General features: G+C 53.6%; 1 protein-coding gene across 1 annotated transcript in view; it reads right to left on the bottom strand.

Moving 5' to 3' along the window:
• HS3ST6 (heparan sulfate-glucosamine 3-sulfotransferase 6) overlaps nucleotides 1-20,073 on the bottom strand; it is a 40,736-nt gene extending 20,663 nt beyond the window's left edge. Inside the window, exon 1 of the mRNA XM_054843107.1 lies at nucleotides 19,706-20,073. Within this exon, the coding sequence (XP_054699082.1) occupies nucleotides 19,706-20,073 (368 nt within the window). The remainder of the gene's footprint in view (nucleotides 1-19,705) is intronic.
• Nucleotides 20,074-27,093: the final 7,020 nt, after the last annotated feature.

Raw genomic sequence — 27,093 nt, 5'->3', positions numbered from 1 at the left:
CGTTCCTCCCCAGGCATGTTCAGCCGACAGCCAGCACGCCTGGGAACTCCAGCTGCTCTGTAAAAGCAGGGAGGACACTGGGACCTTGTTTGCTGCTGGACTCACGCGGGGTGGGATGTTACGAGCTGACAGGAGCATTCTCCAGAGCCCCCCACCCTCTGCTGACTCAGCCTCTGGGGTGCCACCACGGCCCCCCCACCCGTGGGATGTCTTCCTCCAGCGTCCTTGTCCTCGTGTCTGCAGTTGGCAATACGGGGAAAAGGGGAGGCTGGAAATCGGGGAGCCATGCTCTGGTGTAACGCGGCTCTAAAGCCAACCGAGGGCTGCTGGGGAGCACCGGCACGAACTGCCCAGCACTGGAGTGACTCAATGCTCCACGCCACAGGCCACAGCTTGGGAAGCACCAGCTTAAAAGCCTCCAGGGATGCAGGGGATGTTGCGAGGAGGATGCTGGAAGATCTGGCCAGAAACTCCACCTGTAGAGCGGGGACCCGGACACAGCAGGGCTCTGGGTGCGGGTGAGCGGCAGCAGGAGCTGCCCTGCTGCAGGGAGCCACGAGGTCCCCAGAATCAGTCAGATCACACCCCCATCGGGTGCCCCCACTCCAGAAGAGCCACACACAGAGGCACACCATCACCATGAAGGTGCAAATACCAGGCTCAAGCTGGCCGGCTTCACAAGCACACGTGAGCACGCTGCACCGATGCATCATGCTGAACCACCATGAGCTGCAGGGTCCTGGCCCCCATCTGCAGGGTCCCGGCCCCCATCTGCAGGGTCCCAGCAGCCCACAGACCACCAGGACACTGCAGCGATGATGAACGCACGGCACGCCAGCGGCCGGTGTTACGATGGGACCTGCCCATGGGCAGAGGGATCAGGCCACCCCTCCTACAGTGCTGATTTTCCACCCCGCTGTGTAAGGAGGAAATGCAGAGCACATGGCAAATTAACCCCGGGCTGTCAATGGCAAATTAACCCGCGGCTGTCAGCAGTGCTCGCGGGGATGCCAAGGGGCACTTGGGCCCTCTGAGCTGCGGTGGGGGTAGAGCGACCCTGATGGGAAATGGCTTTTCAGCCAGGGCTGGTCTGTGCAGACAGGAACGGCTGCGACAGGGTGACAGCAGGTCACCAGGCTGGGCTCACCCCCCAGGCTGGGACACCCAGGGACGGCTGCAAATGGGAAAAATAAAAGCAAAATAAAGCAGGGGATGGAGAGAGAGAGGTGCTGGCAGTGGGGCGGGATGGCACTGAGCGGTGGCTGCCTGCACCCTCTCTGCCCGGTGGCCTCCCTGCCCACCCGGGTGCTCTGCAGGCCAAGGGGATGTCTGGGATGCTGACAGCGATGCTGTGTTTATCCAGGCTCACGCCACTCGCTAAACTCATCTGTTCCACTCCCTGACACCACAACTCAAACTTCATTAGCAGATAAAACAGATTTTTTTTTTTTTTTTTAACCTGTCAGCAGAGGCAGGGCAATCACCCAGCTCGAGTTCACCGAGCCTGTTTTCATGCTCACTAAAGTCAAAAAGATGCGGAAAAAGCACACGTAACCAAACGCCCCGCGAGCTGCGAGCCACGCGCAAGGACAAGCCTGCAGCCAGGGGACTCGAGTGCCTCTGCCCGAGCTGGCAGCTGGAGAGGCTCAGCACAAGGAATGGGTTTCAGCAGGGGTTGCACAGGTCTACAGCACACACACAACAACAACAACAAAAAAAAAATCATAAAAGAGCGATACACTGGCCAGAGCTGGGGCAGGACCACGCGCGCGTCACCCCGTGCCAAGAGAGGATAAAGCTCCCATTTTCTCCGCGGCATCTGACTGGATCGCAGCTTCCCCCAGTCAAACGTCTCAATGGCGAGAGCAGCGCACGCTGTGAAAGTTTCCCAGCCGTCTTATGCCAGCGCATCCGTAATTCATGCGGGTTTGTGCCTGACTGGCAGGCAGTGCCCGGCCCCCGATGGGACCTCCTGCCTGCAGCCGCAGAGCCCTCAGGTTTCCCATCCCAATCCCAGGGACTGGTCCAGGAAAGCCTTGGGATCAGAGGGGCCAGGGCAGGGCGGGGGGGCAGGACGGGGTGTTAATGTCGCTTTGTGCTCCGTTTTCCAGGGCAGTGGGAATGAAAGGAGCCCATTGCGGAGCCCCACCGCTCCCGAGGGCACTGGACATCCCTGTGTCTGCTTGTGATTGAATCGGCCCCTCAGACGGACGGACAGACGGGCGGACGGACAGACAGCAAGGTAGCCCAGAAAGCACTGGTTGTTTCCGCTTCAGAAATAAGCGACCACAGGGACAGTCTGTCCTGGGATTTGGGGGTCCCTCTGCACCCCGGCGAAGGATGCCCTGCCTCCTCGGAGCGCTTCTCCCAGGGGTGTCCGCCCACGCACCCCCACCAGCGTGGGTTTTCTGCCCACAGAGGGGAGGACGGGGATCCCGCGGAGAGTGACACCGCGGCAGGGTCCCACAGAGCCCACACGCTGCCCCCCCGCCGGGGACGCTGAGGATGCCACACAGGGACACACGCTCACGGCCAGGATGAATTCTGCTTCTGGATGACATTTAATGTTGGGGAAAAAAAATAGTTCTGAAAAGTCACCTTATGGCAAATTGACTTTTTTTCCCCCTGCACATCAGTAGCTTTAAAGTAAAAAGCCACAAAAAGAAACCAAAACAAAAACTTCTTTAGGCATTTCAGAATAGTTTTTCCTAGTTATTGTGAAAATTTAGATCAGAAAACGTGTTGGGTAAAATATTCAATTCCCCACAGCCTGGAGAGCCTCATCAAAAATCCATTTGAAGTATTACTCTCAAATCCCTCATGGCAATGGGATATTTTAAGGTCAGTTAAACTTATTATTCACTCAAGATTTTCTTTCAGGTTCCTGCATATTTCAAACAGATTTTTCCCCATCTCTAGCCCAATTGTGTTACAAAAAGCCCTTTCCTTTTTTTTTTTCCTGAAAAGAAAAAAAAAAGTTGTGAAAAGAAAAGATACTAATCAGAAACAGCTTCTGAAGTCTTAAAACCTGCTACAGTTTGTACTTGTTACCAAAAAAATTGACACTATCTCCAGATCCCTAAATCCCTTGACTTTTAAAACATTGAATGGAGGTGTGCTTGAAGAAGAAGAATTAAGTCAAATTTGTTTTTCTTATTTGCAATTCAGTTTCCTTGAAACAGGGTATATACACAGATTTATTTTTTTTCTCCCTTCCATTGTGCAAGGAAAGAAAGCAACTTCAAAAAGTGCAAGCTGCATTATTTTTGGATTATTTAGGATTTCCAACTTAATGTAACTGCAATTTCTGCTCCTACGATCCCTTTTCCCTCCAAGGACACTATTTAATTATTTATTTATTTTTAAAAAAAGATCACCCAAAGAATACAATTTTTTAATTTCTGAAGTGTCCCCAGCTTTGTTTGGAGCACAACAGCTCTTCTGGCAGCACACAAAACCCAGGAGGGGTCAGCTCTCACATCAGTGGTACCTGGACAGGGGTCAGCAGGATCTGTCCCTGAAGAGACCACACAACCTTGAATGGAATTTGTCTAGTGCAAAACAACAGATATCTTAGAGCAAATACAACAATACCTATTTTTACAACCATCCACAGAGAAACTCGACAGCTTGTTATGAGGTTCTGAAGTACAAAAAGATCAGCCTTTCCCCTAAAACACAAAAGTCCGTTTTCTGCACAAAACCTCCCCAGTTTTGAAACAACAACCAAATCCAAGATTTCATCTGGAAGATCAACACTTTCTTCACATTTAAAAAAAAAGAAAAAAAAAAAAAGGGGCAAACTCCTGCTTCGAAGAAATTTAAACTTTTGACCACAACAAATAAAAGCTTGAACTCCCCACTGACCTGCAAAGGGCTTGTATTTGCATCTTCCCAAAGAGAGAAGCTTTTCTGGAGAAGAGATGAATCACTGACACAAAGCAGCTCCTCTAATTACCAGGGACCCTCAGGAAGGAGTGAGTTTGGGTCATTTGCAAAGCCGGCCGCACGCCTGCACAATCCCAATCTCCCACGCCTGGGAAGAGGGCTGGTGGTCATGGCAAAGCACAGCTCCTCTCAACGCTGCAAACCTCTCCTGTCCTGGCCAGTAATATTGCATGGTCAGCATTTTTCATCTTATTTTGGCACTTCCAGATCTTCTTGGAAACTTAGGGAGAAAATCAGCTGCTAACCTCATAAGAGGTTGAGCACCAGGATGGACCAGAGGACACAGGTTCCTGCCTGCTCCAGCCTGGCCCCTGTCCTTACACCACCACCCTGATCATGCCCTGAGCCTGCAGCAACACCACCCCGTCCACCTCCCGCACTAATTCGTTCCGCTGCGCTCACCAGCTCCTAGCATCCCTGTAATGAAGGCCAGATACTTGGCTGTAGAGATGTACTATGGGGAAAATCAGGACACCTGATGAAGGCTTGGGCTGTGAGGGTCCCCACCGGGTCTCTGAGTCCTTCCCAGCTTCCAGGGAGGACAATGCAGCAGTGGATAATCACCAGAAAACTATCCTGAGGGTCCATCCCTAGGAGCATTTCAAGCACCTTCATCCCCAAAGCCCTTTGAACGCATCCTCCCTCGTCCCTTACCCCACGTAACGCATGGTTCAGCCACTGCCAGGAGGAGGGTGGCACCTTGTAGGACCCAGGTTCCAAATTCTCTCCCAAGAAGGACGATTGCTGCAACACAAACAGCTTGAGCTCTGCTTCTCTGTTGAGTTATACGGTTTGATAGAAACCAGAGGAGAGCCAGGACGAATCAGACCTCACTCTGCCCGAGCTCAGTGGCTGAAACACCATGTGCTTGTCCCACAGACCTACTCGCGCTCTGCTCCGGGGAGCTGTCAGTGATTTTCCTAGCATTTGGAACAGATACTCCTGTTTTCAAACTGACCCAGCCAGGTCAGTGTGAACTAGACCGAGAGACCAGCCTCCCCCAGGACCTACCCCAATTACTGCCGGGATGTTCGGACCCTATAACATATACGGGGCTGGGACAGCCATAAAGGCACTTCCAAAGCCCCACCTCCCTGGAATGGAAGGGTCATCCTTACAAATCACTGGCTGCTCTCTGAAAGATGTTCCATGTTTACACCCCAGATAATAATTTCACAGATTTATGAAGGTCACAAACAATATCAAGAGCTCTACCCAAAGCCAAGAGTAATGCAGCCAACACAGGAGGCAAATTGAGCAGAGAGGAAAAAATTGCAAGTGCCCATAATCTTGCTCCAGAGAGCAAAGACTTTAGAAATTATTAAACAGTTCTTAGTATTTCCAGCCATCTGGCCTGCATTTCTCCATTTACTCAATCAGACATATGTTGCTTTTATCCCCACCACTGCCAGTTCTCCCCTGTTCTCTGAAAACACATGCATCCTCCACTCCCTGCTCATTTTCAGCTCAGCACACAGCAGAGGCTGCGAGTTCGGCACAACGCAGATTTCTAACAAGCGAACATGCCTGCTACAGCCGCTTCCACCAACAGATTTCTCCCACTTGTACCTAAAAATCAATGTTTGCACAAAACAAGGCAGTTCTGGCAGACTGAGATGTAATTTCAAGTTGGGAACCCCACTGCTGCAAAGCAGCAGCGCTCCACCAAAACCAACGGCACCCTGTCGATTCATGCCAGCCAGGGTCTGGAAGGAGACATCTCCTCCAGCTGTGAGGATGTGGGGGACCAGAGTCCACAAAAAGAGTGTTTGCTCTGGCGTCCCACACTGCTCCTTCAATCCAACTACATGCAGGCTCTGCCGTACACTAACACATCCAGGCCATCCTGGCCAAGATGTAGCATCACAAACCTTCCTGATTAGCCCACTCTTTGCACCTCTCATTTCCAGCTATGATTTCTTCCCTCTTAACAAGCAGAACGCCTGTCCAGGGGCACCAGAAGCCAGAACTGCGAATAACAGATAGAAAGGGAGAAAGAGGAACGCTGCACTGCTCCAGCAATGCAGGCTCCCACCGCCCGAGCCAACAGCTTCACCCTGGACCTCTACAGTCTTCAGAGGGCAAGAGAACAAGGAGATCCAGCACTCTGTCCAAGGACGGGCAATGCTGTCATGCTAGTGTTGGTCATGGGAAGAGACCTACGAGCCACAGAGGCTGTTTTGGAGCTGCAATCATCACTAGTAAGAAGTGATGGTTGGGATCAGGCTTAGCTTGCACCAAGCATGAAAACTCCAGTCCTGGCTCTTTTGCCACCTGGAGAGGACTGCTTTCCCACAAAATGACTCTCATCCCCCAGCAGCCTGCAGCAAAGCACATCTTCATCTTCACATCAACTTTCAGTTGCACGTTCCTCTTCCACGAGGCTCCTCCAAAGACCGCCCTTCAAGTAGGAACAGCCTCTTCAAGTCCGCAACAGGGCAAGGAGTGAATTACATTTAATTACATACTGTCCAGGGTCTTAAGTATCAGGCCAAGTGTTACCAGATGTGCAGGGATCTCTGTCAAAGCAATCCGCAGGCTTGAATGCCTGTTTGGATATTTAATATGTTGGTATCTGGGGTGTGAGGGTCAGAGACGGGGTTTTCGATGCAGATGTTACAAATCTTTTCTACTCTTACCATCACCTTTTAATAACTCCATAAATCATCAGGCACTTCTCAGGTGACCACATAATTGCCCATTTGTGTATCTGAGCAAGCTTATCTGGACTCTTACTCTTTCCTGCCAGCGAAGGAGACCTGCTGAGAGCAAACTCCACGGTTTTGCGTGCCCCATCTCTCCTTCAACAAGTCATCTCTTGGCATATGTGTTTCAGATGCATCGTGGCAGCGCAAGAGAAAGACAAGTAACTGATACAGGAAGATTAAAAAAAGGTTGGATCAGTCTGTTCCTAATGCGAGCCTTGCTGCTCGCAGTCCTTTGATTGCAGCAGAAATAAAAGATGGAAATTCACTGGAGGCAAAGGAATTAATTAAAAGGAGAATAAAGGAGCATCAGTCTGTTGGAGTCCTGGCATCAATTCTGAGACTAGTTTTGAAGTGGCAACAGTTTTACTTGTTCTTTAAAGTTGTTGTTCTATGTCCTGCATGGTGACTGAGGGAACTAACGTGCAGCATGTGCGGAGCCTTATGCTAGCAGCTGTCCAGGGACAAAGTGACCCAGCCGGCACAGGACCTACCTGCCTCTGGCAGGGACACCCAACCACTGCCTTGGTGTCCTTCCACCTTCTTCTGCTTCAAGGGTCCTCCTCCAGACCCTGGAGGAAAGATTTCTGCAGAAATCAGGTCTTTTCAGGACCTCATGCCATCCTACACTGAACTGCTCTTAACTGCTTTCTCCTAATCTGCTGAGATCCTCAAAGCATGGTGGAGCCACCATCCTTCACGAGGCAGCCAGTGCTCATTTTGGGCTTGTAAACTGTCTTCGGATAATTTCATAACTCTGCAAGAAATAACTGCTGAGGTTTTGCTGTAGGTGAGAAGAACATTAACCACCTCCAGCCAAATCATAGCTCAAATTGGGATTGTCTTCAAGTACAGCTATGCACACACACATACAGACCACGGTTCTTCATAGCTTTCTTCTGGTTCCTGGCCCTTAAGTTTGCTTTTCTTCAAGAAATACTTGCTTCGAGCAAGAACTGAGATTCCCCTCATCCCAAGACTCCAGAAGCTACAGCTCCAAAAAAAAAAAAAAAAAAAAGCCACTAAGTCTCTTGAGATTCATCATGAAATCAGAAGAGTTCCCAAACCCTGCCCTCCACACAGATTTTGCTTTACAAACTTATGTTCAGCTGCCATGCAAAGAGCAGGATTTGTCACTGAGAGCATCCCAGCTGAGCTTGGGAGGGTTTCACAGCCAGATTTATCTCTAGAGGGCACTGGTTACCCCTGCTCTTCATCCATGAACTTGGCTCCAACTTCACCCAAACATCAGCATGGGGTTTCGGGACTGTTTTCAGGTCAGAGCTGGGTATATCGCACACACACAACCTATTGTGTAATTCATCAGCCTATGATGTCATGCAACCAGAAACCCACAAGGTGTATGTTAACACTTACAGGCAACTTGCTGAGCTGTGATGGAAATGCTGACATGAGAATCCCACAGCTGGACACAGCTGGAGTTAGGTGGTCACCAAACCTTGGCAGGAGCGATACATAATTTAAGTCCAAATTTGTCTTTATTTTAAAGAATGTTTGCCCAGATAAAAAAAAAAATGTTTAGAAGAGTTCTTGCACCATTAGAGTGATTAATGCTAAAAAGAAATCACTCGTTCAAGGTTCCTGTTCAGTAATTCAAGTTTTATGAACCTTTTACATGACAGAGACCTTATTGTGAACCCTAGTAAGTCCCGTGAATACAGCAAGCCCTCACATGCTTCCCGATACACTTTAAAGCAGAAGAATATTAATTTTTAATATACATAACAAGATCAGAATGGAACAAGGCTATCCCTTGTTATCTGCCTTGTAACAAGATCAGGATCAAACCGAGCACGCTCTCGGGGAGGACGCGGTGGCTGAGTTACACCAGCACTGCACGTCCCTCCCATCTGCGCAGCAGGTAATTAGCCGGCACGCCATGCTCGCAGCCCGTGCCCCAGCTAATTACGGTGACTCACTGGGACCCGTGCGGGCTGTACCAGGCTCAGCAGCCCCATCTCCTCCCCAAGGCTGATGGGCTCTGGTGCTGCCTCCGCTCCCCCGTGGGATGTGGCTGAAGCACCAGAGATGAGCTCCGACACCCAGTACAGGGTAATACCCACCCTGTCATTGCACCCTGAGGTTCAGGACAGGTTGGGGTGATCACAGAAGTGGTTGTCCCCGGTGGTCTCCTAAAACAGCCCCGGCACGCTGCAGAGAGGGACCTGCAGTAGAGCTGGGGAAGGGGGGGCAGGCCAGGGCCACCGTTCATCACTGACTGGAAGAAAGCGAGGGACGTGGTGCAGGCACCTGGAGAGCCCTGATGACGGAGCTGGAGCACAGGAGTGACCTGGAGCCATCTGCTAGTGCTGCCACCAGGACAGCACCCTCCAACAAAACCATAACCCACTGTCCTCCCATCTAACCCACCCCACCTAAGATGAGATCTGAGCTTCAAACCCAGACGGGTGCAGAGCACTGCCATCCTCTGAGCCAACCTCCCTCTGCACACAAACTCAAAATAAACACTAAAGCACGACTTCAGCTGCAGGAGCCAGCCAGACACAGCCCGGACCCCAGGAAAACCTGGTGGGTGAGGGCAGGACGGTGCCCTGACTGCTCTGCACCACGCGCTGCTGCGGCAGGTTTGGTGCCATTCCTGCACACAGCCCTTTCCCCAGACCACGGCGCCAGGATGCTCCCACCGTCCCAGCGAGACCCTCGTCTCCTGTGTGCGCACTGATCCGGCAGCGGCACACGCCCTCCCCGCGGGGCAGGATCAGGCCCTTGGGGACGCCTTTCTCCCTTCTCTTTCCGGCAGCAGCCCGGCCCCTGCCCGACGGCTCCTTTGTGAAGGAGAGGCACCAGCGGCATCTCCGCGCCACCCGGGTGGCAGCAGAGCGGATGCAGGTTGTCACGCTTGGGTCTCTGACGCCGCAGGGGGACGTTCAACTCCCTCCCTCCCCCCAAAATGGGCTTTTCATGGAGACAAACGATCCCTTCCCTCAACAAAACCTAAATTCTCATTCGAAAGTACTTGGCAGCGGCCCCTTGAAATTTTTCTCATGGCTTGTGTGGCTTAGGAACATGACTTTCTGAAATATGAAAGCAGCCAGAGGAAGCGGCCGATGCTTGTTGAAGAAGAAACACACACACACACCCCCCCCCAGCTACGTGCCCTGCTGGGCTGTCGCTCGCAGGGATGGAGCGGGCAGGTCCTGGCCAGCCAGGTCCGAGCGGCTGGGAAAAGCTCTGCCCAGCCATCAGTAACTCACCCGGCCCCGGAGCATCACTGCCATGACAGGGCTGTGTCAGCCGGGGACCAGAGGGGCAGCCAGCGGTCCCCTCCCACTCCCCAGCATCTATTGACAAGTGGCAGCGATGAGGGATTGCGCTGACGAGCTCCGGATCAATGGCACTTATTGACCCCCCCTCTTCGCTCCCAGTAATTGGAGGATTTCTTTCGCTTCCACTCTTATTGATGTTTCCTCCCTGGCAGGGTGTCCGTGGGGGTGCGTTGTCACTTGGAATTACAGGGGAGCTTAGCGGCACAGGCAGGATGGGGAACACGGGCATGGCACAGCTCGGCACGCGATGGGAGGCATCTGGCAGGGAGAAGTAGGGGCAATTTTCAAGGCATGATCAGCACCCACAAACAGCCTCAAGAAAGTTAAAAAAAAAAAAAATCTAACATAGGAGTGCAGAGGTGGCAGAGGCATTTCAGGATCCTGCCCCTCCGGTGCGGAGAGGCAGAGCACGGCTCAGGCACCACGCAGGCAGCTCTGCCTTCAGCTACGGCAGGGAGGCAGGACTCTGCTCCCGGCTCCCCACCTCGCTGTGCTGTGGTTTGCTTTGGGGGCTTAATTTTACCTGCAGCAAGAAAGGAGTCCGCTTGCACTCACAGAGGAGCCATCCTGCCCTCGGCCGGGTGCTGGCACAGGGAGCAGAGGGGGTCAGGCGACAGCCGCAGGCAGCCAGCCCTGCCCGCAGCCCAGGCCCCCCAGGACCGGGGTTTGGGATGCTGCGGGCTCCGGAGCAGCTGGGAAGTTGGGCGGTGCAGGAGGGCTCTGCCAGCCCCCGCCGAGCGGCACCACGCAGCGCCGGGCAGGAGGCAGAAGCGTGATGTGGCCTCTGGGGACGGGATCTGTCACTTTTCTTGTCCCTTCCCATCAATCACTGGCGGGTCCTTTTTTTTTTTTTTTATTTTGCACAATACAGTGACCACCGAAAGCGGCTGCTAATTCACCAGCTGAACTAGCCCAAAGGGTGCAGGCAGGGCAGGTGAGGCGGTGGCCAATTCTTCATTCCAACTGCAAAAACACCTCCCGCGCACCCACGAGTGGGAGTGCACACAGACATGGCCACACACACACGCACTGTTAAGGGGCTAAGTAATAAATCAATAGCAAAGTGGTCAACCTTTCCCTCAGCAAGGACGCTTAACAAGGTCACATCCTTATTCTCTCCAGACTAATGAGTGGAGATTACTAATAAGACCTCAGTGACAAGTGACTATATTAATGTAATTCTCTCCTGCTCGTAATCAATTTTGTGTGTTAAAATGCACAGCGATCTCGGCCGCCCGGGATGCTTGTGCCACCCCCAGCGCTGCAGAGCTGCTGGCTGGGAGAGAGGAGTTTTATTCCCCTTGTGTCCCTGCCCAGCTGCAGGGTTTCCTCAGCAGAGCACGTTTGGTCATACAAAATCATTCCCAGGAGGAGCCCGACAGCACATCCCGCTCCCAAAGTGCTGCTGTTCCCCTAGGCCGCCTAAAACATTTCTGTGTTTGTGTTTTAATAGCCCAAACAGGCAAAGTTTTCTGCAACTGCTTATGAGAAGCTAATTTCAACCATTTGACCCCATATTTCCATCTCAAACGGTGCTGGTCCCAGCACTCTGCATGCTCCAGGTCAGGGTGGTTCATGTCACCAGCAGCCCCAAACCGAGCAGCACATGCCGGAACAGGGATGCTCCTTTTGGTCTGCGCCACTGGAGCACCTCGGACGCGCAAAGCCTGGATCTCCGCAGGCAGAGTCATCCCTGCCGTCTGCACCTACCAGCAGCGCACCGGGTCGGGCACTTACAACCCCGTGCACTGGGATCGCTTGCAGGTCCAAATTCGGTTAGCCGGGCACGCTGCCTCTGTGCCCTGGTTACTGCCCCAGTGGCCTGACTGACTGCAATATTCCCCATTTGCATTTCAAACGACTCTTCAGATCAAGAGTGACTCACTTAAGAGATGCATGAATAATTTTGAAGACGTTTAGATTTCTGTGATCCACGAGCTGTCTCTGCGCAGAGGGAGAAGGAGGCGAAATCAAATGAGATGCTGTGAATTTTCCACCCAGGATCATTACCACAAAAGGTGAGCGTGCAAAACCTGAGCAGCCACGAGCACACTGTGCCCTGAGCACCGACACGTCGGGACCTCCGACCCTGCCAAGGGGAAAGCCCCCGACTGCACAGCCCAAACGAGACTCCCCCAGCCCAGGACACACGATGCCCATGGTAGCGCCAGACACTCGGTGCCGGGGAGTTTAGGCAGAGACCTGGTAGCTAACGGAGCGGTGCAGGATCAGACCTACACTTTTCTGGACTCTCAACACATCTGTTTAAAGCTGCAATGTATTTTATGTGTGCAACCACTGCATGTCTGTCATTTATTACAGAGCAGAGCTGGCCCACCCCACTCAGGGCGACCAATATGGAGAAGCCCAGGGTAAGACAGTCTGCTAGAGAGATCTGAGCTGGATCCTCCAAACCCTGACTCGTGAGAGCAATGCGTGGTGTCCCCCAGAGCCCTGCAAGCTGCTGGGGAGCAAGGACTTCACGCCACCTATTCCCACATCCAGTCCGTACATCCTCTTGCAAGGAAAGACTCATCTCAAACCACCGCCCCGGCAGTGCCCAGGCTGGATCAGCCCTGGCCAGCCTGCCTCCACCTCATGCCTCCTAGCCGCAGGCCGGGCTTTTGACCAAGGGCTTTTCAAAGACCTGCAGAAAGCTACCCAGAACATCCTATGCTCCTCACTTTAATAAATTTCTAAACAAATGCTCCAGAAAAATATGGTGGGAGGCACAGAAGGAGATCCAAGAGCTCCGCTGGCTGGCTCCTCTGCTGTCCACCCCCAGGTAGATGACCTGATCATTTTTTAGCCTGATGGAGCAGGGCAAGGAGGGCACGGCTGGCAGAGACACCTGGCACAGCTCTGCGCCGCAGGCAGGGCTCGCTGGCGGGGCCAGCTGGGCACGCTGCACCTCCTCAGTGCTGCGGGACTCGGAGCGTCTCTGTTTCTACCACAGCACACGGCTTGGTCCTCGCTGAAGGGCTGGAACGTAGCATGAGAGCAATGGCAGGAATTAAACCAAGCCGTCCGAGATGCCCTGTGGAGGGGCGCAGCAGTGGCGGCACCTCGCAGGACCTGGCTGAGGGCACATCAGACCACCCCAAGGGGCTCCAGGCCGGCAGCTGGGCGATGCCAGCCTGCCTGAGCCCCATTGGCCATCCCAAGAACTGGGGTGCAGGGAAGGAGCTGCCAGGCTCAGGTCTCACCCGGCTCCTGGAGCCCCCACCAGCTCCGGGTCCTGCAGGACATGGGAGCATCCCTCCGACGCCGGCCGGCTCCCTAAGCAGGCGGATTTCCAAAGCCCTTTGAAAAGCCATTTAGAGCTAAGTCCTGGTATTAAACCTGGCCTTTCATTAGTCAGGTTTTCAATCTCTGCCCAAGCCTGTTTCAGCAAAAAGTTTTTTAAAAGGTCAGGAAGAAGCTTTTAAGCATATTTGCCAATTAACTATTGTAACCCCCTCCTCGACTCCATGCGAGCTGCCCACTTCCTTCTCAGGGGATGGTAATTACTGTTTTATAAATAAGCTTTGAACTCTCTTAAGTAATAGTCTCTCCTTGCATAAAAGCACCCTCTAAATCCACTGGCCTTTTCCACCTTCTGTCACTGTCTGCATCTAAAAATAATCTAGGAAAAAAACCATAGTACTTTTAAGAAGAAACTCAGAAACTCTCTCTTACTCTGCGATGACTATTTCTCCAGCCCCTCAATAATTCAACTAAGAGAAACCCTGTGGCTTTAACTGCTGTTTGTGAACTTTTCACGATGTTTGACATCTTTTCGGAAGTTCTCTGGAGTTACATGAGGTGATAAAAAACCCCATCCATGGTTATATGTTCAAATTTCTAGCCCCTGAGGTAACAGAAGAGTAACCAGGGGAGCACAAGAAAAAGGGCATGAATGGAGAAGTCTTTTCCAAAGGTATTGATTCACATAATATTGATTTATTTTTTTTTTTAAACCAGCCCCATGATTTCTAGGTGCCCAGCATTATGCATTTATTTAAGCAGTCTGGGATAGCAGCACTGGCAGACTTGAAATCCTTTAGAAACTCAGGTTACTTCTGCACACCCCACTGCACAGCCTGTATATAAAACCACCATTTATTTAAGAGAGACAGCGACAGAGAAAGCATTCCTCAGTCAGGAAGACCACGACTCGTTCCACTCTGCAAGTCACAGCTTTTATCCGATAAATCGCAGCCAACACTAACATGCAGCTTTAATCACTTTAGCCTGACACTATCTACGTAACAACACATGGAATAACCCGACTTAATTTTGCCTTGCAGCTGAGCCAGGCTAAAATTCAGACTCACAAACCTGCTTGTATCAGCAAGAAGCGCTTCATCGGCTTCGGCGGGCTTTGGATTGGGAGCAAAACTCGGGAGCTTCCATGTGAAAGCAAGGGAATAACGTCAGCGTGAAAGTGGGGGGCAGGAGGGCCAAGTCGTGCTCCTTGCCCCATCGCCAAATCGGTGCCGGTGGGAAAGATCCCACTAAACAAGGCAGGCACAGCCCCTCTCGCCTGCCCTCAATAATAACTGCCTAGGATCCCTTTAAACGGTTTCAAATGTTAATTCCTCGTCATGGCAGTAAAAGCTATTTTTAATCCCACGTGAAAGCAGTTTGCAGAAAACCAAACTTTGCACGTATTACAGATTGCTTCCCAAGCCCGGGCAATGCTGTGTGTTAGGGAGCAGTAAAACGGGGCACACTATCGCGGGGAGACCTGGCTGGCTGGCACGGACACACACAGCACTTAAGCCCTGTCCTAAGTGTAGAGCTGGGACTAAAACCTTGTATAAACAGTAAATGATATAAAAGGGATATAGACCCCCTCTACACATGGACACATTTTTTCTGTCTAACAGCAAATACAAAGTATTGTGCATTAAGTAAAAGCATCAAAATATCTTCTTCATAGTTACAAAATTGTAGCTTTTTTTTCTCAGGTTTTCTGCATTTTTTTCTTTGTATTTTAGGACTGATTTTCTAAACATGGGGGTGAGCATAGGAGAAGCTGATACAGAAAGGCGCTATTTTTGTAATGAAAGTTTTTTTAAAAAAAAAAGAAAAGAAAAGAACATGAAGTAACAAACCCAAGAAGCACGCCGCAGGACTGAGTTTCTGCAAAGGCACCAAGAAAAACAAGGGCCACTCTCAGCCACAGAGTGTTGAAACACGAGTCCATCAGGAGAACAGATTAGCTGGTGTCAATGAATAAAGATAATGTCCCTGAGCAGGTCTCAGTGCATCGCCATCTGACTCCTCGCAAGATCCTTTTGTCTGTTCCCACCTATGTATTTCTTAAATGCGCCTGTGAAAAGCTCTCCCTGGAAGGGGATACAAGCTCCATGCCAAAACGCAGTCTGGTGACTCCAGAGTAGCTGAAACGTCGGATTTTATTCAACAGCTTGTGCTATAGAGTGTCTTGATCTGTCTGTACAATCACAACACACACAAAAACCCCTCAAGGCATCTACTTAGCTCTACTTTTCAACTGCCAATAACACTCACAGCAAAAGTCAAAAGAGCAGCGCTGGAGCCGCGTCCTTTCCCTGCCGCTCAAAGGCTTCAGGGTTGCAAGGTTTGGAGATAACAAAGTCTGGCTCAAGAAATCCTGGATGCCTTTCAAGGACGTTATTAGCTCCCATGAATGGGTTTGAAGGGGGGGGGGGGGGGAACCAACCCACCCCACATCGCATGTAGCGGCTCTCTGCTAACCATCCCTCTCCCCTGGGCACACACGCGCGCTCCCAAGCTGGGACACCCCCAGCACTGTTTAATGCATGCACAGAAGCACGGTGTAATGCATGACAAACCACACGAAAAGTTCCTCCCCCCACACGCAAACCTGCATGTGCTGCATCTGATCGAAAGGGGAAACGACAATAAAAAGCTAAATTCAGCCTCCAAGAGATTCAGAGCTCTGGGATGGCTCTGCAGCACCGGAGGATGCTTTGCGGGGATGCCCGCTTGCTGTGCGCCACCGCGGCTGGCTGCAGGGCTCCAGCCTAGCCACTCACCAGGAAGCATCGGCCAACTGTTACTAGTCATCCCATAGCACTTTTTACTACTTCTGGCTCAAACTGTAAGAAAATAAGGAATTATGTACAATTCCTATGAAATCCAGTGTGCGCCATCATGCAGGGCGCAGTTTCACAGAGCACACCACCAATGGCTGCTTTCTCGTGGTGTGCTGCACTCAAAGATGCGAAGGGCCGTTGGGAGCCCTGGCCCAGCCCCGTTCCTGTGTAACTCTTTCTTTGGCTATCGGAAAAAAGCAGGAAGAGGAGACGGAAAAGAGGGACTCGGATCATAGTGAAAAACTGTTGTATTGAGCTGACGTTGCTGCAAAGTTTTGATGGATGGAGACAAGGAACCTGTTCTTTGTATAAACTACATCAGGCTGAATTCCCCAAAACTCCCTTTTATGCAAGCCAGCATCTGCAAAGACCCTTCCCTGCACTGCTCTCGTGCCCCACAGCCGCTGTTATCCATCACGTCTCCTGCCCTTTTTCCCACAGCACCGGAGCAGCCGATGCTGCACCGAGTTATGGTGCAAGGCAGACGGAGCAGTCTGAACCTCTGAGCAACATCGGGCGGCCGCGTGGGAAACAAGCCTGGCTCTGGCAACCAAAAAGGGAACAATCCCGTGCAAAGAGCTCAGCTACGCCCCCGAAATGTCGCCAGCGGAGCAGAGCAGCATCCGCTGGAGAGCCCACTGGAGCATACAGCCCACAGCCCCACTTGCGCAGGCATCGTATGAAATACCCCGAACACCCCAAATGCCGCCTGTGACCCCAACTCTGCTCCTCCTCGCACAGAGAAGTCCCTGGGTTGAGAGCAGGCACTGTTCTGCAGACACAGAGGGGGTTACACCCATTACACGCCGTAGCAACCCGGCCAAGCGCAGTTTTTCTTCAACTCAAGAAATCAAGGGCAGGATTTCATGCTTAGCATCTCTCCAAATTTTTGCAATGAAGTTCTAAATATCACCGGCAAACATCTCAGATTCAATTAAGTTCTTAACGTTCACCTTTGCCTATGCTCCCGTAAAGCAGACGGACAGACAGCAAGGTTCCCAGGTTCCCAAACAGGACACTCGCGCTCCCCAAGCCGCTGCACGAACGGAAGAGCAGACATGCTAACATCACTACTTCTTTTTATTTAGGTTTACTTTAAGCAGTACTAAGTGCCAAAAAAATTAAAATAGTGTTTTGCTTTAGGATAAAATGTCACGTCATGCTTGGATTATCCATTAGGTAATTTATGTTGCAGTCTAGAAAAGGTGTTTAATCTTCTTATAATTAGCTAAACCTCAAGGAATTTCATATGAGATGCTTGCTGCATGTGCTGAACATTTTCTTTTCACTAGCAGAAAGAACTACTCCAAAAAAAGGGACTTTGGGCTATTTTAAATTTAAATAAAATAAAATGATCTGGTAAGAACAAATGGTTTCTGCCGGTAACTTACATTATAACGTAAACTACTCAGCACCCACAACCAGATACTCCTGCCACAGCAGTGAAATTGCTACGCGACTGAACTACCAAAAAAGAACAAAACAATTCTGTGGCAATATTTCCAAGGGAATTTTTTTCCCCACATTTACTTAAGACAAGCAACGACCTACAGGTGCCTTCAGGCCAAATATCTTGGCATGAGAAGCAGTTGGTGTAATTTTGGTTTCCTAGCAAGTTCAAATATTTAAAAAATGTTTACACCACTTTGAGATATTCATTGGAAAAACCTGAACTTTTGTCCAACTTCTATTTTCCTCCACTCCAAACACACCCCAGCTTTAAACATTTAGCTCCGTCTGGCTTTCCTGGGGGGAAAAAAAAAAAACCCAACAAAAAAAACCCCAACTCTCAGCGTAGCGAGGTCTTGTAAGAAGACAAAACAAGAGTGGCAAAGAGAAGAGGAAACTAAGGAAAATAGTTGTGCGTGTGATTGAAAACACACTTGCTCTATACAGAGTTAAAGCAAAACATCTACTGATTTTTTTCTCACTAGAAAGGATGCAACTTCTTCCCAGCACAGCGTACACTTCCCTACGATGCATCTGGCTGTGCCGAAAACCTTCCCCGCTCTATTTCTCCAAATTTACCATAACCATATGCAGAATCATCTTAAAACATCGCTCTGGTATCAAGCCAGGCTCCCTGCAAGCACTTACAGCACTAAAAACTCACTACACAGCAATCCAAAACTAAGATTTATTTATTCTTCTCTCACTGTGGTCCATCCTGCAAACGTCTCGCTGGACTACGGCAAGCGATATGAAAGCGTTCGATCTTCCACACTTTAATTATGTGCTCGCAGTCATTAAACTCCCATTCTGCCAAGTGAGATCTATCTTGTAACCCTCATCCAAAAAGATTAGTTATCATCATTATTGTTTCTAGAGCAGCGTAGATACAAATGGAACTGAGAAATGAGCTAATAAATCACGGCAATATTAATACAGTCATAAAAATAAGTGCGCTACTTACTGCGTTTGAAGGTGTGTTAAGTCAGTAACTTTACAGTCCACATGTGGTCTTACAGAGCTGAAACTCTGTGGGTAAAATTACCACTAAAATTACACTTTCCATTAAACACACTGATTTTCACAAGTTATTATTTTGGCGCGGATTGCTAAGTTGCAACCTCCCCCAAAACATCAAGAAACATTAAGAGCACGTAAGAAATATAGTATTCCCGTGGGGCTTGGGGAGAATAGGATGGAGAAGCAGGAAGGACAAGGAGAGCTACTCCTTTTATTATTTTCAGATGTTTCCCCGAGAACACCGCAGTGCTTTTATAAATCTACACATTTGGACTCTCTTCAAAATAACGGACCAGATTCTTTCACTGCCTTCAAGGGACTTAGCGCTCCGACTCCACTTGGCCCGGCCACTCCGGAGTTGGCCAGGAGACGGGAGTTTAATAGACACCACATGCACAGTAGCTGCTCTTCCGAATGCTTTATCGCCTGAAGAGTTCAATTCCATTGAAACCCTCAAAACTAAACAACTCCCTTGAATCAATACGGTTCTGCCCTTTGACACAAACCTACCGAGGAATTCAAGCGATACTGTTTTACTCTTCCCCTTCCGTCGCCGGTTCACTGTTTCAGCGCACAGCCAGGATCAAGCCTGGTCCTGCAAGCCAAGGTCCTCACTCCCTTTATTTTTATAAGCCACTCGAATAAAATAATTTCTAAAGGAAGCCGGAGGGGAAACGGTGGGACAGCTGAGAATAATGCGTTAAAGGTTAAAGTCGTGAAGCCTGGATAATTAAAAAAGCACATTTCTGCTGCCGGCCGTCCCGCTCCCGGCCACCTGTGCCCGGCCGGCTGGGCTGCGGGATGTGGCACACGGGGACACACACACACACACACACACACGGGGACCGGCTCTCACGCTCCCACCGCTCCCGGCTTTAGCGGCAGCCCCGCAAACGCGCCCCCCAGCCCCGTCCCCAGGCAGGGCAGAGGGTCAGAGCTGCCCCCCCCCCCGCCCAGGGAACCCGCAGCGCGGCTCCCTTCGCATCCCGCCTGGGACTCGCGTCCTCTCCCCCCGCCCGCTCATTCACTCCTCTGTCATCCCAGACCCTCGAACCCCCTTCATCTCCAGGGAGCCGCCGCGCTCGGACCAGCCTGTTGCAGGGCACGGGAGGCAATTAAACGCTACTCGGCGCTTAATTAGCGATTGCCGGGGCCAGCCCGCCTGCTCCCTCCCTCCCCCCGCCGTTACCTGTACCAGCGCAGCCCCTTCTCGTAGCACCTGTCGAAGAAGTGGGGCTCGGCGCCCACCGCTCGCACCCCGGGGTGCGCCCGCAGGAACTCCAGCAGCGCCCGCGTCCCGCCCTTCTTCACGCCCACGATGATGGCCTGCGGGAAACGCCGGCTGCCGCCGCCCGCCGGCCCCGCGCCCTCCGCCGCCGCCCCCGGCCCCGCACCGTCGGGGAGCGCGGCGGGCGGCGGCAGCAGCAGGGCGGGCGGCAGCGGCTCGCAGGGCCCCGGCAGGCAGTAGAAGAAGTAGGTGAAGAAGAGGATCATGGTGAGGAGCAGCGAGGCGCGGCGGCCCCCGACGGGTCCCAGCAGCCGCCCGCTACATCCCATCGGGGGCCGCTCCCGGCCCCGCCGGGCAGCGCATCCCGCACGGCCGCCGCGCCCCCCTCCGCGCTCCGCTCCGCGCACACCCGGCCCGACCCCGACCCCTCCCCGCGCACACCCGGCCCGGCCCGGCCCGGCCCTCCCCTCGCGCGCCGCCCCCCACGCCCACCCGCGGGGCGGGGGAGGGCGCGCGACACGCGCGTGGGGGCGGCAACGCCCCGAGGGTGGGGGGGCGCGGCACACGCGTGGGGCACCGCCGGGATACCCCTGGGGGAGCGGGACACCCCCGGCACCCGCGGGCAGCCCCCGCGTGGGTGCCACAGCCCGGCCCGGGGCAGCCCCGGTACCCTCCAGCCCCCTCCGAGGAGCCACAGCCGCGGCGGAGGGAAACCCACTCGGGTCCGGTGCGCGGGGGTGGGGATGCGTTTTTCCATCTTTTTCCATCCGATTTTCTTTTCTCTTTTTTTTTTTTTTTTTTTTTTTAGAATTTCTGTGGCCACAGCGCGTGTTTTTGGCCACTCGCATCACACGAAGGGCTGCGCAGGGGAGGTTGTGGCTCTGCAGTGGTGCAGGATCCCAGGCAAGCGCTGGGCTGGAAATAGCGAGCCATAACCACGATGGTAGCCCAGTGCCACGCAATTAGCAAGCAGCACCCGGAGAGGCAGCGCTAATTAGGCTGCATGGGCTCCCGCTGCAGGCGTGGAAAAACGGCCCCTGTGTGGGGGTATTTATTGTTTGGGATGGGAAGGACAGTCCTGGGTTTCCAGCCATTCTCCTGTACCTTCTGAAATAAGCCCAAAAGTAGCAGTTTAGGTGTTGTGATTTAAAATGGGTGTATGTAATGGATGGTGGGCTGACATGAGGTGGTTTTCCTGCTGCTGCTGCTGGGGAAACCCCATTCCCCAGGACCCAAAGCAACACGCATCTTGGGTGCTAAATAAATCCTGTGCGGTGCCTCAGCATTGGTGACACATTGGAGCCGGATCCCACAGCAAGCGGCTGCGTGGGCGGCATCCCTGGGTGCCACTGGCCAGGCCTGGGCCTTTTGTGCAGCAATGGCACCATTCTGGCTTGCTCCTGCCCTCCCAGCAGCATCTGCTGCTGCCAAACACAAAATAGCTGAGACCCAGCCTGGGGGTACCCGTGCCTGGGGGGTCCCATGGGGCCATTACCCCTGGGACCCACTGCAGCTTCACTGAAATGCTCCCGGGGTTCACCCTGCCCCACACCTCGAATCACTGAGGCTAATTTCCAGTCTCGTACTAAAGCCTTCCTTTTTTGTATCTGAAATCAGCAGTGTCTTAATTAATCTTTTAATATAATTAGCTCTCTTTATAATTAGATCTCCCAAGTCTTCCAAGAGCACGGCGGGGAGGGGGAGACCCATGGCCTGAGACTGGAGGGGGTACAGACCTGTGCAAACACAGCTGCGTCGGGAGGCAGCGATGCTCCTGCGTGGTGCCACAGCTGCACTATTGCATGCTTGTACAATGGCACGGCTGCAAGCCAGAAGAGTTGCAAGACTGCCCGGTTGTGTGACAGTGCAGCTGCAGGGTGGCAGGGCTGTGGGGTGGCACAGCTGAAAGGTGGCCAGGCTGCGTGACGGCACGGCTGTGTGACGGCACGGCTGCAGGGTGGCAGGGCTGTGGGGTGGCACAGCTGAAAGGTGGCCAGGCTGCAGGGTGGCACGGCTGGGTGACGGCACGGCTGTGTGACAGCACGGCTGCAGGGTGGCAGGGCTGCAGGGTGGCACAGCTGAAAGGTGGCCAGGCTGCAGGGTGGCACGGCTGGGTGACGGCACGGCTGTGTGACGGCACGGCTGCAGGGTGGCAGGGCTGCAGCAGGATGGGGCTTTGTGCCCTCTCGTGGCTGGTGCTCGGAGGCTGCGCTGGGGCTGCCTGGCCTGTCCTGCACGGTAGCTTTTCAAGGAGAGGAAATAACTGCGCGAAATAACTGCGACTGGAGATCCCTTCCAATTCGCAACGTGAAGGTTCCCCAGGGAAAAACGAGGAGGAAAGATTATGACAAGGAAGCGAATCTGTTATCGGGAGCAGTTTGATAAATAAAAACGCATCCAAATTCTGCCGCGCGGCACTTGCCAGCTCTTGTTGGGTTTACGTAAGCGATTAGCAATAGGAACTGTTTCACTTCGGGCGAAAGCGGGTGGGAACTGCTCCAGCTCCCTGTTTGGGTTGGGGGGGGGGGATGTTGTTGTTGGAAAATGCCAATTTGTCAAAATGGAAATGTTTGGCAAGAATGTATCTATTTTGACAAACTTCTGTCAAAACACAGCCAGGGAGGCTCTGGGAAGGCCAGGGGGAGCGCAGCACAGTGCACCCACCCTCCTCATCCTCAGCACAGGGGGATCCCTCAGGGGCGCAGGGCTGGGGCTGCCCGTGGCGAGCGGTGCCTTTCGGCACTGCCAGCTCCCCCCCTGCGCCACCAATGCTGCCGGGTCTCAGCGCTTGCCGCTGCTTGGGCACGGTCAGAGGAGCAGCACCTTTTCCTTTCTCACCCTCGAAGTTGGGGAAAAAGGCTTAAAATGTGAGCTTGGGGCTCACTGCTGGGGCCAGGCACCCTGTAGCGGGGAGGGGAAGCACGGAGCACCACGGGCACTTGGGCTGTGCCTGAGGCTTCCCCAGCCCCGTGTTTGGATGAGCTGGTGAGTGGCCCTGCAGCAGCATCCCCAGCCTCAGCTGAGACCCCACCAGATGAGGACTGGCTCCCTGCCTTGCTGGCTGCTCAGGCAGTTAAGGTTAACAAGCACTCAGGTGCAATTTTTAAAGCAAAATTAGGACATTTTGTTTGAAAAAAAGGAGTTCTGAAATGAGCGGCTCTGATGTTCCACATGCTTGGTGCCCTTGGCAGGCAGCGACCGCCCTCACATCTCCGTGGCTGCCCAAGAAGGGCTGTGTGGGACGTGGGATGTGAACCCAGGCCAGCAGGGCCAGTGCCCAGTGCCTCTCTGATCCCCTGGCTGCATCATCTGCCGTGTGTCTTCCTCCTCCGTTAGCACATCTTCACCTGCGGCTCTGATAACACAACCTACCGCAGAGCGCAGCTTTAGGAGGGTTTGGTGATCCTGTTGAAAGGTCTCCTGCTGCAGCCACGCACCGGGCTGCCAGTGGTGCTGGTGTCTGTTGGGGGACAGGGCTGCCTTCCCCTGCAGGAGCAACGCCACTGTGATGGGCACCGATGTGTTTCCACCAAGGAAGCAAAGCTGGGTGGGCAGTGAGAGCAGCAGGGCATGGAGCCACCGCAGCCAGCGTGCCGGCCGTGCCTTGCTGGCCCTTTGCAGTGCACGACTGGGAACAGCGTTGGGAAGATTTATCCTCGCCCCTGGGGAGAGCAGGGACAGGCACTGCCATACCCTGTACCCCAACTCCTCAGCCAGGCCCAGCTTGCTCCCAGGGCTGATGCACACCATGGTCACTGCCCTGGGTCACTGCATAAGCCCTGGCCCTGGGGCTCTGCACCCTTGGGTGGCACCCACAGCCCCAGGGAGGCTGGCAGCAGTGGCCCCATGGGCACCCCTGGGGCACAGTCAGTCCCCAGGGCCGCTCACAGCACGCAGGAGCCACCGGGCTGCTCTGGCAGAGGCAGACGAAAGTGTTTGGGGCTGTCACCAGCGTTATGGATGGGCTGTGAGCGCTGGCAGGGAGCAGCACACAGATACTGCAGATGAGGAGGGAGTCTCCGCGTTTCTGACCCGATTGACGAGATGCAAGCGCCGTCTGTTTCACTTACTGTATCACCATTACCTCAGCTCTCCAACTGGGACGAGGGTGCTTTGAACCCTGGAAGCGATTGTGTCCACTGAAGGATGAGAAGGATCATTTTTTCCCCCTGGGGTCCCAGCAGACACAAGCGGATCCCCAGGAAGCCCCCTGACCTGGCTGATGGCTCAGCGGCTCCCCGAGGACTGGGGGACTCCAGCAGTCCGGGGTCAGCTGGGGAACTGTGGAGGGGCTGGAGTGTGGCAAAAGGAGCGTGCGATGGCTGCCAGGGGGAAGAGGTGAGACACATCCCAGCTGGCTGGGAGCTCCCACGGCAGTGATGCCCAGTGCCCAGGTGAGCAGCAAAAGGGGAAACCAAAGCAGCAGAGAAGCCTGAAACCAGACATTGCCAGCGCTGCCAGGCTCACAGGAGGCACCAGGGAGCCACGAGCAGTGGCCCAGCCTGCGGGACGCTCAGCGATGGCGGTGCTCCGTCCATGCAAAGACCCACCACCAGATTTGCAGTTTGCCTCAGGACTGCCTTTTGTCAGCGACAAGCCGGCCTGGCGGGCTGCGGGGGTCCCTGTGCCGCTGGGGGCCACCCGCCTGTGTGCTCCCCAGGACTGGGGATGGCTGCAGGCTGCCTCCTGCCCTACCCACCTTGGCTGGGTCGTGGTGATGTTAGCTCTCCTTCCAAACCACCCAGGCTCTGCCGCTGCAGCATCCAAGGGGGTGAGCAGGGGGCACGCAGGGAAGCGCCACTCCAGGGGTGCATCTCAGTCCCGCAGAGCCGGCTGCTGCGCCTGGTCCCTGCATCCTCTCCTCACTGGCGTGGGGCAGGCAGCCAGGGCTCCCTGGCCAGCCATGGCAGGGCACAGCTTCCCAGCCGGGCTGCAGATGCCTCCTGCTGCACCGGGGGCTGCGGGGTCGGGGGCCGGATCCTGCCTTAGCAGATCTCGTGGCATAGCATCAGTTGGAAACGTCTGGCGACTGTCTCGAAGGGCCGTGTGTCTGCACGGCAGCAAGAGCCCAGTGCCAGACGTGGTTGCACACATATGTGTGGTTTGAATTGGGGTTTTTTAGGGGAGGGCTCCCTGCAGCCAGGTGCATTGCCCTCTCCTCTCCGAACGTAGGGCTGTACCTGCCAGCCTCCCTCAGGGTGGCTTAGCCCTGGAGGGAGGAGGCACCAGGACAGAGCAGGCTCCCAAGGAAGCCATCCCCAAAACTCCCTGTGCCCCATCCTGGGGCTCACCTGGAGAGGAGGGGTTAAGCCAGCCCCACTGCGGGCTGAAACCCTGGTCCCAAAGCGGGTGAGGTTTGTACCTGACCCGGGACAGCCAAGTGATAAGCCCCACCAAGGGCCAAACAGAACAACATCAGTGTGACATCACATGAGCTCAATGCTTCCCTTGTCTGTCCTCTCCCCCACCCCAAAACCAGTGGGTCAGAGCAGGATGGGACCCCGGATAACCAACTGGTCACCCCAGCATCGCAACCCAGCCTCTCCTCCAGAGAACTCCCCTCTGCCCGCTGCAGCAGGCAGGAGCCGCAGCATGGGTGCTCTGGGATTTCCCAAAGTTTGTTATTACAAAGAAAGAAAGAAAAGGGCTCAAGGGATCAGTGGGGATGAAAAATGCTTTAGAAACACGGGAGATCATTTAACAGGTCACCTCCACAGCAGAGTTTGCCAAGCTGATAAAGGCAAGCAAACTTATTAAGGCGTGCACAGCTTGATTCGAAACGGCTGCTCCCAAACAGCCAATTACTCCAGGCCGTTCAAATCCAATTAGGAAGGCTGTTTCCCTGATTACGGCAGTGTGTTTTACAAATACAGCACAACTCCTTGGGTTCAAAGAGCAATCCATAAAAGGGAGCTCTGTAAGAGGCAAGCCAGCGCCCGCAGCCAGGGGAGGCAAACCCCATCCCCAGGGATGCGGGTACCACAGGGGATGGGATGCTCGAGCCCCAGGCACAGTGACACTCACTAGTAGAGCAACTCTGTGACTGTTCCCAAAGCAGCACGGCCCCACCAGCCAGGAAGACAGGATTTCTGAGCTGTGGTCCCCATGAGGAGTTGGGCTCTAGGGTCATCCAGATAAGGGATGCCACCGCAGTCTTTGCCAGTGCCACCACTCTGTAGTCCCTTCCAGGGTCTCAGCAAAGGCCACCCCTCATCACCCAGCTCAGCTGGCCTGTGACATTAGCAAGTCTTTCCACAGAGACCTGGCAAACTTTGAGATTTACCCACTGGATATTAAAAAAAAAAAAAAAAAAACCACAACAAAAAACCCCCCACATCCTCAACGTTATGTTGCAAAGGAATTTGCCCCAACCCCACCAGTGGTAAGAGGCAGGTTTTAGAGGTAGAAACGCAGATGGGACATTCGGGGCTTTGCCCGAGCTCACCAGGGCCAGCCGAGCTGGGATGGATATGAGCACAAAGGAGGAGGAATGAATCGTGTCTCCCCTAACTGGGATTACGAGTGCTGCGGTGCAGCAGACAGAACGAATCCCCTCCGGACCCCAGGGGCTTCCTGTCACCTGCAGCAAAGGAGACACCAACAAACTCATCACCATGCTCACACAGAAGATGAAAAATTAACCAGCAAACTCCATCCTCGGTTCAAGAGGCTGAGCCAGGCTTTGGGGGGGGACAGGAAGGGCCAGGGCTGAGCCGCGGCTCCAGCGCCTTTGCGGCTGTCCAAACCTCACCACAACCGCTCCAATGGGTTCACTTCAAAATCCTGGCGTGCGGCCACCTCTGGGGTGTAGCACAGCCCCTGTTATTAAAATGTGTGACAGCAGCTCAAGATGGAAAGTGAAGTTGTACATTCTCCATCTGAAACTCCGGGAGGAATTTCAAGCAGGGGAATGCAATTTCCAGCCTGGAGGAGAGCCAGCAGCACCAGGGTGAGATTTTTCTTAATATGGTTTTGCAAAACTTGAACACAGAAAATTGCCCGTAGCTATAGCAATACTAGTGAGCTGGAGACAGCCCGCTTGGGGAGGAGGTAGGGCATTTGCACAACAAAAACATCCACCAACTCCAACAAGCCTGCTGCTGTCCCCCGCCACTATCGGGAAGTTCAGCCACCTTAGCTCCCTGCTCCAGCCTGGTCTCCGCTGGGATTCGAGGGCTGAGCCACGTGAAGGCTGTATGGACCAGGGCAAAGCAGCTCTCCTCCCAGCTCGGGAAGGGAGCACCATCCCAGGACCGAGGGTTTCGGCAGGGGAAGCAATGCCCCCAGCACCAGGTGCTGCAAGCTGCCGTCAAAACTCCCCACAGGACAGCAGGACACGGTTGCACGGC

This window comes from Grus americana, chromosome 15 (assembly GCF_028858705.1).
Source record: "Grus americana isolate bGruAme1 chromosome 15, bGruAme1.mat, whole genome shotgun sequence".
In the NCBI taxonomy this organism is placed as follows: domain Eukaryota; kingdom Metazoa; phylum Chordata; class Aves; order Gruiformes; family Gruidae; genus Grus; species Grus americana.
Note: the sequence above shows the minus strand (reverse complement) of the source record. Positions and strands in the feature narration are given on the sequence as shown.